The 16,124-nt window shown below is 36.5% G+C and overlaps 1 protein-coding gene across 5 annotated transcripts in view; it reads right to left on the minus strand.

The window, feature by feature from the left end:
- Positions 1 to 523: 523 nt before the first annotated feature.
- Positions 524 to 16,124, minus strand: part of MBNL3 (muscleblind like splicing regulator 3) — a 117,143-nt gene continuing 101,542 nt past the window's right edge. For 2 of the 5 annotated variants that reach the window (XM_061137499.1, XM_061137498.1), the window contains exons 6-10: positions 15,355 to 15,517; positions 13,649 to 13,684; positions 10,743 to 10,837; positions 9,771 to 9,844; positions 524 to 8,024 (exon numbers count right to left, since the gene is read on the minus strand). In XM_061137499.1, coding sequence (XP_060993482.1) covers positions 9,788 to 9,844; positions 10,743 to 10,837; positions 13,649 to 13,684; positions 15,355 to 15,517 — 351 coding nt within the window. In that variant the 3' untranslated portion in view covers positions 524 to 8,024; positions 9,771 to 9,787. The remainder of the gene's footprint in view (positions 8,025 to 9,770; positions 9,845 to 10,742; positions 10,838 to 13,648; positions 13,685 to 15,354; positions 15,518 to 16,124) is intronic. The other 3 variants (XM_061137500.1, XM_061137501.1, XM_061137502.1) reach the window with 3 other exon arrangements.

Consider the following 16,124-nt stretch of genomic DNA (forward strand, 5'->3'; position numbering starts at 1 on the left):
ACCAATTTTAAGTGAGAGAAAACATTTAAAAGGAAAGTCATGCATCCTGGTGTTGTGAAACCAGTGATGCCCATCTTGAAAAGAATAAAATGAATGACACTGGTTTCAAACGTTACACTCAAGATAAAGGATAGAAATCAATAACAGGAAAATACAAACTCTTAATAATAATGTATCTTAGAATATGCCTCAGAATTTCTGAAGCACAATAGAAACCAGTGAGCATTATCTCAAAATGTTTAGCATTCTTTTGCTAAAATATAAGTGTGTCTTTCTTGTGGTGGTGACCTCAATATTATAGGAATAATATATCTAATACACTGGATGTATTAGCTATATAATTCAAAATACTGAAAGTATATATTTAGAAATAAATTTATTCTATGTATGAAATATAGCATTAAACCAAATCAAATTTTATATTAGAATTACTAAATATTAAGATTAATATGCTAGAAGACAAATAGCTTTTAAGTGAACTCCTAATGTGTGAATATGGATTCATAAAAAAAGACAAAACCAGGAAATTTACACATTTTATTAAAAGAACAAAAAATAAACAATGTGGAAATAGCATAAAATGAATTGCATAATGCACACTTCTAAACACAAACAAGCAGTAGAGCATATAACTTGGAAAAACAAAAACAAAAAAAATCAAAGCATCTGACCTACTGATAGCAGTTGAGGAAATGAGCTGTTGCATTTTGGAGCCAAAATATTATGGGAACAGTTTATATTTATTAAGTATTATCATCATTATTTAAATCTATAATTGTTGCACAGGGCTAATAATTTTCATATTGTATGTAAATCGGCATTTTTCTATCCAAAATATGTGCTTCCATTTTCTACATTATACCAGACTGTTGTTATATGCATGCACAGAGTTAGCTTCGTAAAAAAGAATATATTTAGGGGCATCTTTTAAAAGTCTTATTTAAATTCTTGTAATTTTGGTGCATGTAACGAATGGTTCATTTTCTAATAATTAAAGCAACACCAATAATAAAAGGAAATTGATTTTGACAAGGGCAACCCTCAAATCCAATGATATAATAGTCATAATAATTCTCTCAACTGCTAGACACGAAAGACACAGCAACAAAATAATTTGGTTTCCATCATTAACAAATAGCATCTGTATACAGAAATAAAGCTTTGCAATCATGCAGTTCTATGACAGATAAATGCTTAGGTTGTGTGAGGGAAAAGAGGACTGCTTAAAGTTGGGTTACTTTTATAGAGGTTTTTTCTTAAAAAAAATTAAAGTAATATGATGTAGCTTGATTTATTTCACAGTGATACATTTCCTAAGTATGCTATAATAGAGGATAGTTAAAGAGAAAGACAAAATGCCTCTGGGATAATCCTGCTTTGGGGTATTGATGGGTAGTTCTCTTCCAGGGAAGAAGTGTAGGGCATGGAAACGGAATTAGTGAAACTAAATCCTTTTCTGGGTTTAATAGAGGTCCTTTCATCCTCTAATTTTACTTACTTAAAAGACAGCACTGTGTTTAAGCTCTAAAGAGTATGACCCAGTGGCTGTCAGTACGCACAACGTGCCATCAGTGAACTGATTACCTTTTGTGATGCTTCTAGGTTCGTTCTTACCATTTTAGAGTTGATTCTGCCTAACATAAAATCTTACTATATTTCTATTGACCTTATGAAATATATTTGTGTGGCTTATATTTTCACAAGGAAATATTAACATAAGAACATGGGTTAAGCTGGGAAAATACGTTGGTGGTAAGGTTAAAGTTGGAGTTCCTAACTACAAAATGAATGAATGCTTACATTTTACAACAATGGAAATGCTGATCAGATGGTCAGGCTGTTAGCTGTAAGTGATCATGTATTGAAGGGGGGAAAAAAAAAAAATTTCTGACCAACTGGCCCTGAGCTATTGGACAACTGTAAGGCTTGGATTGCTTTCTGGCTTTGGTTTATTTTCATGTCTCTGTAAGTGAGAACTATCAAAATCGGTAACAATACTAACACCAATTCCGTCAACCCCAAGATGGGCTCCTTTTCCAGGGCAAGGACAACAGGTCTCAAGATGGGAAGGCCTCAAAGTCGGTATGGTGATCTATCCTTAAACCTTTCTAACCTTGACCTTTTTCTAAGCCTCATTGCCTGGAGGAAACAAAAAGATAAATGGTGATTTGTAGGTGACGTGGGAGCTGAAATTGACAGAGATGGTCTGACAGACATTCTTCTCTAGCTCCAATGTATTAATATGTAAGATTTTGGCTGGTTCTCTTCTGTTCGGTTAAAAGAGTAGGAGGCTGAAGTGGCACAGTGAAGCACTGTCTAATCTGCTAAAGGTAAGTCAGAAAATAGCTTCCACTGAACAGGCATAAAGTAAATATAAAATTGTGTCAGGACCATTTTTTCCCCTTTGTTGGAGGGGATGAAATGCCCTGTGCTGGCCATATTTAACTGTTAAATTATATCTTTCAATAGCTGCCAATTTGGTTTTGGCTTCTGGATCTTGAAGGGGAAATAGTGGCGAGGGTTAACAATTTGATTGTCACTTAAATATATATTAATTGGTATAACCGATATATCTCAATTGATCATTTTCTGTGAAAGATGAAATCTCATTGGATCAGAATGGGAATATCCATCTTGCAGCTTACAAGGTATTTCACTGCTTGTAACCATTGAAAAAAGAAGACCTTAGCACCAAAAACCTGCCTGGGGTTGTGTGTGTGTGTGTGTGTGTGTGTGTGTGTTTGAGGATTAATTCACAAAATCTTTGCTAGTGATCTTGCTAAAAGTTGAAGTACCTGAACTTTTGTTTGGTGCCATTGGCTGAAGCTGACCTGTTGCCTGCCACCAGTCTTGTCTTATGGTGAGCCGCAGCAAACCAGAAAGCCTCCACAAGAGGAAAGCAACATCATGCTTTAGTTAAGTCTTGTAGGAAAAAAAAACCTTCTTCTCAAAGTCTTAGAAATAACTCTCTCTTACTAACTTTTCCACTATTATCACAGACTTCTTATATTAAAAAAAAAAAAAACAACTCCAAGGGTCACTTTCATGAACTATGTACATAAGTGCAAAAAAGGTGTGTCTCACACGTTCGCACCCTAACTGAGACCATCAGTTAACTGCAGCATATGTCTCTTCAACACTGTTATGGGGTCATTCCACAGTATCTGTATGAATGAGTTCACCAATGTGAATGAATGTAATCTGTGCTTTTGTCATTCTTAACCCTCCTTTGGATAGATTTGAGTAAGAAAATTTTTGTAGCTACAGCTATGCCACTTGAGTAATTTTGAATAAGTAAGGTTATAAAGAGAGATCAGGACGTATTATGAATACAGTTGTGTCTAAATACTGTGGAATAACCCTATCCACACAACAAATTCTATCAGCTCTAAAGCCTGATTCTAGAATCCACATGTTGTAAACTTTTTGCTCAAAAAGTCACAGAAGGACGCAAATTCAGTTTTCAAAGGGAACTTTGGGATTAAAAAGAAAAATCAATCATATCTATATCTGAGCTTTGAGCTGTATGTGCTACATGCCACACTGTCAAAAAACCACAGTTTTACAAGTAAAATTTTCACACACAAAAAAATGTCTAAAGGTAGCCATGTTGTAGGTTTGTTGCTGAAGCAACAACTAAATATTAGTTAAAAATTATTATTTGTATATAAAGTTAAGTTCTTAAATTGTGAACTGTAAGAAATAGTCATGAACTAGACTCTACACCTTGCTTCAGTGTCAGTTGAGGATCTATCTAGGTGGGTTGAATACACGTAGTAAATCTTAAAAAATTTTCTCTAACTCTCCTTCAAAGTTAAATTCCTGAACTACTTAAAGATATGAAAAAGGAACAAAATAAAAACCTTAAAAACAAGAAAAAGGAAAACATGGCACCAATTAGTGAGTTGGTGCTCAGAACCTTATTTGTAATTATATTTACAGTTGGATTAGGTGCTATCAGTTAAACTTGCAAAAAAATAAAGTTGTTATACTCTGTTACCTAGTGTTTATTCTACTGCCTTTGCCAGGCACTGATAAAATAAAAAGTGAGGCCACCATCTTCCTAAATCTATTCAACAGAATTGGGAGATCGTATTTCCCTATTTCTATTTAAACATGTGAAATGTAGAAGAGATTCAAAGAAAGAAGATTCCAGTTTCTATTCATTCTATGCATCACAGCCTACCCTACAGACTGAAATAACCTGAAAACCTGTGGCTGCATTTCATCTAAGAGCATCCTCATAAACTCTCTAAAGGAGTAGCAGAAGGCTGAAATAATGTTCCAACTAGCACATGGGCCTTCCCTATATATTATTTAATAAAATTTAATGCCAATGTTGTCCTTAATTGGACATCACTGTGCTTCTTGGTCGTGCCATGAAAAAGAGATTCATATTGTAATGATTCATTTTATTTGGTTCCTGCTGATGGTAGGGAGGAGGTACTTGCTTTGCCCAAATTGGAAAGCTGGTGAGCTGAGGCTGCCCATTAGTGAACACAGCCTAGTGGCGTAGGACAACACTTACGGCAAGATCAAAGTGCTTCAGTGTGTTCAGGAATGGATGGAGAAGATTGATGGAGTAGGCAGAGGATGGCTTTACACATCGCAATTAACTACAAATTAAAGACTCTAGACAAGTGAAATGAAATGCAACAGCTAGTTGAGGAATCATGCTCCAACTGCAAAAGCAAATATTGCATTTTACATAGTGATTTTATGAATCCATTTAAATTTAATTTTAATCCCTCTTTAAAACATACTTATGTTACGGTCACACAGTGCTTTTAGAAATTTGACATTACTAAAACCCTCTTAAACATTTAGATTGTTTTCTCTGTATACATGACCTGTTTTTATCCAAGTTGCAGCACACTTGTGTATTTTTGAAAGAGACTGAGAGAAGAGGACAAAAACAATATTTTTGGATAAATAAAAAAGAGGCCCTTATAAACTACAAAGCTTATAAAATGTTAACTAAGAATCACAAGTGATTAGAATTTTACATATATACACTTAATCCAGTAAATTGTCGTTTAGAGTCACTGATTAGTTTTGTGACTTCTCTTTTTCACCAGAACTTTATAGTCTATGACTTGTCTTTTCTTGAATAAAGATCATTTGAATAAGTCATTGCACAACTAAAGAGTGCTATCTTAATATTGCATTTTTGTCAAAATTCTTTCACATCAGAACCTTAGTGCTTTGAGTTTTCTTTCTCTAAATTCACTCACAAAGCAACTTTTAAAATGCCAACAATATAAAAAAATTGTGGCACCAAAAATACCACTACCCTGAATATCTCTCACCAAACCTCTTACTCAAAAATACATCACTATTCATGTCTTCCAGTGCTTAAGGCAACATGCAAACAGCTGTACTCTAGGCTTACTGTCCATGTACATCTTTGTCAGAAGTTTAAAAATTAGACAGTATGCTGTATCAAAACGTCAAATGACCCAAAAAACCTCATTTCACACTGAAGATGTCTCTGTCTCTTTTAAGGAATACATCTAGAGTAGCTGAGGTACATCCTTCCTCGATCAAATCTGCCCTTCTGGAGAGGCCCCAGGACAGGTTTTATAAAACTCAGCTCCAAACACAAGTAACATTGCTAGAGTACAGAGTTAAGATTTTGGGAGACAGAAATTAAGTGGTTCAAAGGACCAGTAGGTAAAAGTCAACACGCCTCTTGTTCTCTAACTCCAGACAACGCTGTTAGCAGATGACAATGGTTCAATACAAGCAAGATCACTTAGAAATCACTGATGATCATGATTTGAATTGATAATTAAGATCAACAGGATATCAGCTACTGAAGAGCTAATTTTGCTCTTTTGTATTCTGAGCCAAAATGATCTGCTTTGGGCTGGAGTCTCAAATGTTCTGAAGCACAGACAAGGTGAAATGGAGGAACAACCAGGAGTCAGGAAATGTTTCTGGGTCCAACTTCTACCAAGTAGCTAGGCAGTCCTGGACAAGTCACATGCCCTGGCGGTGAAAAGGTTTTTGCCAGTTCCATTGTTCTGTGCTTCAAATACTACTAGTTGGCTTGAGGTATCCAAAACCTGATTTTCCCTTGGCTTGTAATTTTCATGAAGGAGAATAATAAACTTGGGACATACAACAAATTTGATGACTTTATACTTTCCAGTGAGGGAACATATATTTAATAGAAAATACTAAATCTATCTAAACTGATGCAAATTATCCCGTGGTTCTACCACTGATTAATAACAGTAACTTTAATAACTGAGTGGGGTGGAGGAGGTATGTGACATACCATAGGAATTAATTACTATTTTACTTGGCTATTCAATTATTTCAAAAGTATCAGTAGTGTGAATTCAGGTCAGTTCTGTGGAGTGCAGCCACTCCATTTCATCTAAAGGGTGTTACAAACTCTCTTACAATTTTCAAAACATAAAAAAAAAAAAAAGAAATCCCAAGAAACAAAAAAGAAGTTTGGTTGTGATACGAGAGATTCTGTTACTAATAAAGTTTGGGAAGGCGAAAATCTATCAGTAACATATATCCCAGGTGCTTGCTCCTTCACTGAAATGTTTTAACAAAATGGAAAACTCAGTTGAACTGAAACTAAAGACAACTGTGGCCATCCTTCCCTAGAAATTTTAAATGAATTGAAGAGTAATTTCAAGTGTCTCCCTCCCTCCTTCCCCAGCCCCGCCATTTCTTCAAACCTATACTCAGTCTCCAACTGTGATCAACAGAAAAGACTGTCCATTTGGGGAGGAAAGGCCTCACTTGGAACCAATTTTCCTTCACCCTGACTGACTGGTCCAGATTGCATCTTCCTTGTTATTCAGAGTAGTGTAAAGAGCATGAGCCATTTCCATTTGGAAAATGGCACTTGTATCAAAGGTTACATTGCAATGGTTTTTACACACTTCCTCCAAAACGTAAAAACTATCTCCATGCCCCTCCTCTCTCTGCTTAATTTATAACCTGTAATTAGAATACCTTTAAGCTCCCAAGAACAAATTTTTCAGCTGAAGATTACAAATCGCTCAGTTTTAGACACTCAACCTAGAAGACAGGATTCTTGAGCCACAAAAACTGTAATGGGCACTTTACACAATTTATAGTCTAAATGCTGAGAAAACCATTTAAAGGTAAATCCAGAATTTAAGTAGCTTTTGCAAGCTACTTAAGGATACTTAAGGAGTGAAATTCAGGTTAATGTTTTAAGAAATTCCCTGTTATTTTCAGGTAATTTTTCTCTCTCACAAAAAAATCTAGTAACGTTGACTGTACTATACAAGGTCAGATCTACAGGTACAAATTATATACATGCATGTTTATGAACAGGTTTTAGACATACTCAAAAGAGAGGCCTTTTAAATGTCTGCCTCAAGAAACCTACAGAAATATCCTAAAGAGAGAGCATATCAATATTAACCTGTCATCTTTTTCAAGCACATGTGTTTCTGTTTCCCATTGATAACATTTTAGTTAAAATCAAACACCACACATTACAGCAAAACACTATATACTATGTAAAAACCTAACACAATACACAACAATACAATATGATACAATAATGAAGAAAATGGTACTGGGTATATGTGTTACATTCTAAATCAGCCCAATAGACTACTGTGTAAACAAACTGGTACGGTTAACACTTCAAAACAGAGGAACATTTATCCACCAAGAATGCACAATAAGCCAAGAGTCCACTTTAGAGATTCACTCAGCATAATAGTTACTGGGAAATCACAGAGAAACATGTGATAAATTATAAAATGTTATGCTGTTTTACATAATAATTCAAATAAGACAGATGGTAGTTATTCATTTTCCATTTATGTTTTAACATCTCCTTTGTTTAATGCCTTATTTTTTCTTTGAATTTGTTGGTTGGCATGTTTAATATATTGACTGCACCACGCTTATTGTTGTGTTGGTAGAAGAGGACATACGTGAATGAATATAGAAAGGCCACGTGGAGGTCCTCACAGAGAGATTCTGGTAATCTGTAACTCTGTTGTTCAGAATTTCAACTGAAATGGAAAAAAAAAAGAAAAGAGTGAGAAATAATGGATGATTACAGAGTTGGAGTCAGGATATTTGGTTTTTGTTCTAGTTCTGTGTGAACCATATGCCAAGATATTCCCCGTCCTGAATTTCATAGTCTGCCTCTGTGAAAACTGAACTGTTGGGAATGTTCACTAAGGAGTCACATACCATGACAGTCCATGGTTCTCACTGAGTGCCAATGTAGACAGCTGCCCTTAAGTTATCAGAGAAATACTCAACTATTTAAGGTATTATCTGCACAATGCCAAAACTTTTTGATGAACATCCACCTATCCATCCACTTCTTCCAACAAGCATATATTGAGAAAATATACTTGATTCCATTTTGAAATATGCAAGTATTAAACAAACTTTAATTTTTTTTATCTGAATGTTTTGGACCTATGCAGGAATGGCCTAAGTGTGAATTCTGGGTACATTTTTGCATTCTGGAAAAATGATCAACATCTGTTACATGTTGCAATGATTATGGTGTGCCAAATCTAACTTTTCTCATGGAATCAAGCAAAAAGGAATCACTACTCCCAAACATGTTCTGTTGGAATTTTAACTGTATTTGACCACTTTTGTTTACCTTGATGTGAAGCAGTCCATGAAAATCAGGCCAATGTTTATAAAATCTATTATTCTCACGTTTGGTGCTCTTCCCAAGTTGCCACTATAACAAATGATACCTCTGAAAGTGACTACAATATACAGCTACTTCAGTTATTCTGTATATGCAAAGATGTCTTTTTAGAACATTCTTTATGATTAAGGGGGCCTGTTTGTCTAATGTACAGTTGTCTATATGCTCTGTCCAGAACCATTAGTGTTCTGGGCCTGCATGTCCTCAGCAAGAAACAAATGCTAGTTCGCTTCTGGGGAACCAGTCCATCAAGAGAACGGCACTGTTGCCTCCTTCAACCAAGTCAGACACTCCCATGGTGAAAACTTCAAGCTTTCACTGACTAATGGGTGCAATTCAGAACCAGTGTATTTTTTTTTAGTAACTCCCTATAATCAATCAAGATGCCTCAGAGTCTTAAGTGACTTCCAAAGTCACATGTTCCAAGTGAATCACTGCTCAGTTTAAGTGTGTTGCTATTACAGGCTCTGGACCAGGCATAGGAAATCAAAGGTGAAGGGGGGAAACTCTGAAAACAGCAACAAAAATCACAAAGAAAGGTGTCATGATTTGAATGAAAATAATGATTAAATTACTAAATTAAGTAACTGAAAATTGAAAACAGCTGGAGCAAATCTGCTAGACTTACATGGGAAGCAATACAAAGTGGTAGAATGTGAAAGCACTCTTTAATGTCTTAGGAGAAGCATATTGCTTACTATCTTTAAGATAATCATTGTGACAAAATTACCTAGCTTTATTTCAATTAAAAAAAAACAAAGCTAGAAAAATGTTAAAAGATTAAAATTCAGAAGCGATCTGTGTCTTTGGCTAACTAGTCATACCCCTTTAATAATGGGAAAACATTTGGGAATTTATAAGCTCATTGGGAAAATATAATACCTGCTGTCATTTCCATATTAAAAAATCACATATTTGCTCTCTACAATTCGAGGTGGAAAATTTAGAATGCTTAAATTGAGCTCTAAAGTTATAAGCAATGTCTATTAATGAAAATATTAACCAAACTCTTTAGCAAATGCAACTGCGTAGATAAAAGATATAGCCTACAAATATTACATTAATACTTAAAGAAACTTACTGTTCTACTGGGAACTTCTACATCTGTGTAACAAACATGCTGTTATTCAGTTCATCTATTGATAATGGGGGTATCTATAGTAGTAAAAAGATTTTAGATTAAAACAGTTTCTTGAGAGAATTCCATTTATTTTGTTCACTGCTTGGACATGGTAATCAAAAACCTTAATCAATTTCATAGAAAAATTTAGACATATTAACCATATCCAGTAATAGTTAATGTTGCAAAGCACAGGTTAGAATGTGGTTTGTTTCCCCCAATGAATTAATGCTCTGTGTCCTATAGGGTTATCCAACTTGTAATTAAAACAGCAGTGGACTTAAAGTCTTAAAGTGTGGTTACCATTTTAATAAGGTGAAATGCCCATCATATTACACAATAATTATTTTAAGTATCTCCTTACAATTTCAAGACTTCCCAAAATTCATAATTTGCCTCGTGACTCTGCCTCTAAAAACCTCAAGCAAATGAAAATTAAAACAGCACAAACACATCTAATGTATAAGTAGGAATTTCTGATGTAATCACTGGGTAATGATAAGCGTATCTGTGCCTTGGAAAGAAATGTGTTATCTTTCTTTCCAGTAGACCTGAAGACAACGGTGATGATATTACTAAGCAAAAGTTCAAATGCAATAACTAAAAATGGTGGTAACGTAAATTCTGTTCTCAACCAATGAGGAAACATTAAAAAAATGAGCATATGTATTTGAGGATTGGTGTAGTAGCAACAACTGTATATATAATCTAGCAAGAGTAACACCTGTAACCAATTAAAAGAGCCTATTCTGCTGATTCATCTCAAGATGAGTAGCAAAGCCGGAACATCTGTCCAGAATATGCAAAAACATTCTAAATCTAAGCATGGCTTAAGAAAGACTAATATCTCTCACCAATCTCCAAAGCATACACTATGCCTTATCAACACACTGTAGTTAGCTAGGTCCAAACAGGTGAAATAAATGGCCAAACCTGATTGCCCGGAGCTGTTGCAACGAAGGGAATGCTGGTAGCAGGTGGTGGTGCTGCAGACATGGTGGTAGGTGTAGCACTGTGCATCATGGGCACTTTCAGCAGGAAATCATGGAAGCAGCGCACGAGAGGGTGGAGCAACCGTGATACAAACGATGGAATGGGGCGTGGCAGGTATCGCAGCGACAAGCCATGTGACATCATCACGATGGATACACCAGGGTGCAACATGCAAACAGTCAGTGCAAAGCAACACAACATGGGAGGGGGGGAAATTTAAAAAGAGAAAAGGGGAAAGCCAATTATAGTTACCATTAAGGAAAATGGAATCATTCTCAACATTTACCAACAGTTACGTTTTTGAGCAGAATCACACTGTAGTTGACTTCAAGGGCTAAAGTTTCAGAAGGGGTTACAACGGGTGCCTAGGACAAATCTGTTTTTACCAAGGCTATCTCTATGAATGGCTAGTCAAGCAGAAAAGTTACTTGCTTGTGTATTCAAAATGGGAGTAGGGAACTGTAAATTGGTATTTGGGTTCAGTAACTCATGACAGACATGAGTGCTGTCACTAGATTTGTAGGTGCAAATGGACAGTTTCATATATAAATATACTTACCTGATCTGCATACAAAAAGATTAGAGTTTGGTGGATATATGGTAGAGAGCATATAAAAAGAATACAGTGGACTGTGTGTGCAGGTCTTAAGCACATCTGTGGCAAACCCCTTGGAAACTTGGGCTACTTATGAAATTACTCAGGCTGCTTATTTATTGTTTCATAAATAGCCCAAGTTTCCAAGGGGAACTTCATAGTAAATATCCAATGAAATCTTGCCTTCACTGCAAATACCGCAGTGACAGTGACTAGCAGCAGTAACAACTTTTCTCAGGCAGATTTCTCTTTGCCTTTTCTAGTTTCTGTGTCATTTTCAAAGCTTCTTGGATGCTCTTCTTTTTTTCTAACTCATTTTGGAAAGCCAACCAAGGAATTAATGTGTGAATGGCAAGCGGGCATATGTAATACTTTGCATCCACATCGATTGAATTCAGATTTTCTGAAAGTCGACAGAGAAAGTGAATGGCCTAGAGAGAGGAAAATCAACATATGCAATGTCATAGAAACCACAAATGTACCCCACATGGTGATTAACAGAAACTCAGAAATAATTGCTCATGCCCACCTATCTCTAGTTATCCACTACCTATCGACACCCCTTATTGCGAAAAGTGAAGTGAAAGTGTTAGTCGTTCAGTTGTGTCTGACTCTTTGTGATCCCATGGACTGTAGCCCGCCAGGCTCCTCTGTCACTGGGGATTCTCCAGGCAAGAATACTGGAGTGGGTAGTCATACCCTCCTCCAGGGGATCTTCCCAACCCAGGGATTGAACCCAGGTCTCCTGCATTGCAGGCAGATTCTTTACCATCTGAGCCATCAGGGAAGTCCATCCCTTATTGCGGCACATTTGAGTTCTAAAAACTCGTGTTTTCCCTTTGGGAGCACAGCAACTGCATAAGGAACAGTACCAGTGGAGCATGCATGTGCATTCCTACACAGAATTCTTAGGTGAAAGGACCAGGGAGCGGAGCCACGAAATGGGAAGATGGAGACACATTTCACGAACTTGCAAAAGTCTGTTCTCTTAATCACATGCATATAATGCTTCCGCTAGTATCAGTGGAGATGCTTTTAATTCTGACAGGGCATCACTAATAACAGTGGCCTCACCTGTCAGTGAGTGCTTTATGTGGCTGTCATTTTGAGGTTTTTGCTTTATCGTGATAAACCCCTTAGTCCCTTTTGGACTCTGCAGCAACTGTGGCTGACCAATGAGATGGAGGTCAAGCTGTTGCAAACTCTCCAAAAGGATAAAAGGAACTGGATTGATATGAGATGGTGGGGTGAGGTGGGGTAATTCTTCCCTGTATGGAACAGAGCTATTTTCTCCTGGTCTGTTCCTGGTGCCCATGGAAATGACAGGAGCTGTGAACTCCCCTGGAGTTCTGAGGCAAACGAGTCGCTTTCCTTGTTTTCTTTCTAGGTGGCGCTAGTGGTAAAGAACCTGCCTGCCAAAGCAGGTAAGATGTAAGAGACATGGATTCGATCCCTGGGTGGGAAAGATCCCCTGGAAGAGGGTATGGCAACCCACTCCAGCATTTTTGCCTGGAGAATTCCCATGGACAGAGGAGCCTGGTGGGTGACAGTCTATGGGGTCACAGAGTTGGACATCACTGAAGTGACTTAGCACACATGCATGCACAAAATGGTTTTGAGATGGCTACCATATTGGATGGGTGGCTAATTAAAGGTTCTGTGTGTTACTGGTTATTAAAAATCACATACCCCCAAAGAGTCATTTTGAAATGATCCTGTGGTGCCTGATTTCTGTGCAGATGGCACTTCATCCTAGAACACTATAGAAAGCATTAGAAAACACTACAGAAGGCTCTAGTTTTGCTTTTTTGCAACATCTAAATATTGAATGATTTTGATCTTTTGGGTAACTTTTTTGGGGAGGAATGGTTTTGTTGTACTTTACAAATTCTACATTTGAAGTATTTTAAATATTTTACAATTTCTTAGTAACAGATGTAAACCAAAGAATAAAACTGCCCATTCTAGCTAGATAAGGAAATGTTTCAAAATATTTTAGCTACAATTTGTAGTGTGAAAATACAGAAATGGCAAGGTCGGTATTCAACCACAGCAGCAATGAACTAGAACTTGAGAGTGTTGGACTGCTGTGATTTCACAAAAAACATGTAATAGACAGCACCATATTAAAACTTAAATACTCAGAAAATGTTCAGCTATATCATTCAGTTGCTTGTTTCTTTCATAGTCACAATAAAAAACACTTTTTTTTCAGATTAGAAAAAGTTGAGAATTTTTGTACAAAACCTACCAACACTTGAAGCGGGTGCCATGCACAGTATTGGCCCTGGACACCATGCAGAAAAGCGTGAAAAGTAAAGAAAAGAGATATTTCATTATTAAAGCTTTATTGATAGAAATAATTTTTAACTAGAATGATATTCTTAGCAATATTAATGAACCAGCACATGCATATCCAGTAATCTCCCATGCTCACAATTATAGCTTAAGACCCCAAACCCAGGTGATCAGAGTAATTCTTGGATTCTTAGGTATAAAAATGAATGTTAATTTTTTCTTTAAAGGCATTAGCTCAACTTAAATTAGTTATATATTTATTTTGGACGAATACATTCTAAGTGATTTTTATTATGAAAGGGAGAGTTTTAATTTATTACATATATTATTTTCAAAATATGCACCAAGATCTGGCAACTGGTGTCAGCAAGTTCTACTTAGAGCACTAATCTACTATCATGGCCTCCCCCACCTAGTGATCAAGGACTTGACTGTGAACATATGGCAAACATGATTTTCACCAAGGAGGGCTCTCAACCTGACAAGGTTTTATTTTGCCATAAATTAAGGGGAAAGGGATTCTTCTGACAGTTTTGCTTATGAATCTACATTTTTAAATTAGCCAAATCCAGCTCAAAAAAGTCTAAAAATTGTGTTTTTAAATGGTATCATGAAGAACTATTATGGTTAGTAACCAGACAGAAGATTTTTATGGCTTCTTTCAAAATTAATTAACTAATTAATATATCAGTGGGTTTCTTTAGGTCCAGGCATATAATACTATTATGTGCTTAATATGCTTATAATTAACAAGGTTTCTAAATTAATTTTTAAAGCATGCGATTTTCATTTAACAGTTTCCAAACTGGGGCATTTAAGATTCTGACCAAAAAAAGAAAAAGAAAAAAGTCTACTGGACTCCCCGTGGTTAGCATTTTCAACTTATTCCTAAGAGATTATATGCTAATTCTTAAAGTACTAAAGCACTGGAAGAAAAGTATTTTCCCCTCATATATGATGTTTATTTTAAAAGACTATGGCTTAAATTTTTCTTTTCAACTTTGTACAAAACTGTTATACTAGTAAATATAGTTGAATATAGGAGGTAATAAAATATGCTGCAAAGTGTTAGGAAAATGTGACAAACTTCCATATATTTTATATTAACTGATTTAAGAGTTAGAGGCTAAAACTCCCTGTTTTACATTGTATTATCTAAATACACACTGTATTATACTGTATATACATATATATATAGTATATATATATATATATACTGTATTATACTGTAATCTAAATTTAAAGGTAGTTTTATTATAACTATCTTTGGCATATCAAAGATATATAGACTACCTATTTTTGCAATGTTGCAGCTCCGAAACTTTTGTGAGAGCAGACCATTGCCTTTGAAAGTGATACCTAAGAGTCAAAGAATTAGTTTAAGACTGAAACAAGTGAATCAAACATGAAAAGCAAAAATTAAGAAATGCTCAAAAGAAAAATGCTGACAGCGTTTCCTAGTTTGATTTCCAAACCATTAATTTTCAGGAATCACAGGAAAACAGTTTGTTCTGTATGCACACAGACACATAATTGCGTCGTTTTATTTCTAATCAAAATACCCATTGACCATCCTCACATAAACGTTCTTTGAAAGCTGGGGTAAACTGTATTCATTGACAACACCACTCAACTTCCAGGGCCCGGCCCCACTCTCACCTGTAGGAATAAACTGCGGCTGCGGCTGCGGCTGCGGGATCGGCATGTTAGGCAGAGCCTGTTGGCAGTGGAACATGCTAGGATTAAAGACTGGGGGGGCACAATTGGCCTTGTCAAGTGCCGACCTCTTTGGTATCAGTTGAAGTGTACCAGGCTGAAGGCCCTGTGAGGGAAGGATAGATTAATAAATAGTACGAAGGAAAGTAAAATATGTACTCAGACCAAGCAAGCAGCAGTTCCATAAGGTCTGGCCTGGGAACCCTTTGCGAGGGTCACCACTGAGCAAGGTAACCAACTAAAAAGATGAAGTCGTTCACTAAATGAGTACATACTCAGTCCAAAACAGAAAAGGAACATACCAGGGAAAAGAAGTTTTTCAGCTTCACTAATTTAGACAAATGAGTGAAGTTGAAAAGGGCTTCATCAGGTGGGCAAGATGTGACAGGATGCTGTTGACAGCAAATAATCATTTAAAATGAACATCAAAGGCTTCCCAGGTGGCTCAGTGGTGGAGAATCGGCCTGCCAATGCAAGAGACACAGTTCCGATCCCTGATCCAACATGCTGGGGAGCAACAAACCCAAGCATCGCAATTACAAAGCCTGTGTTTTAGAGCCCAGGAACTGCGATCACTGAAGCCCGGGCACCCTAGCGCCTGTGCTCTGCCCCGACAGAAGCCACCGCAATGAGACGTCTGTGCACCACAACTAGAGAAAGCCTGCACGCAGCAACGAAGACCCTGTGCAACCGAAAATAAACAAACAAGTAAA

Source organism: Dama dama, chromosome X (genome assembly GCF_033118175.1).
Source record: "Dama dama isolate Ldn47 chromosome X, ASM3311817v1, whole genome shotgun sequence".
Taxonomy (NCBI): domain Eukaryota; kingdom Metazoa; phylum Chordata; class Mammalia; order Artiodactyla; family Cervidae; genus Dama; species Dama dama.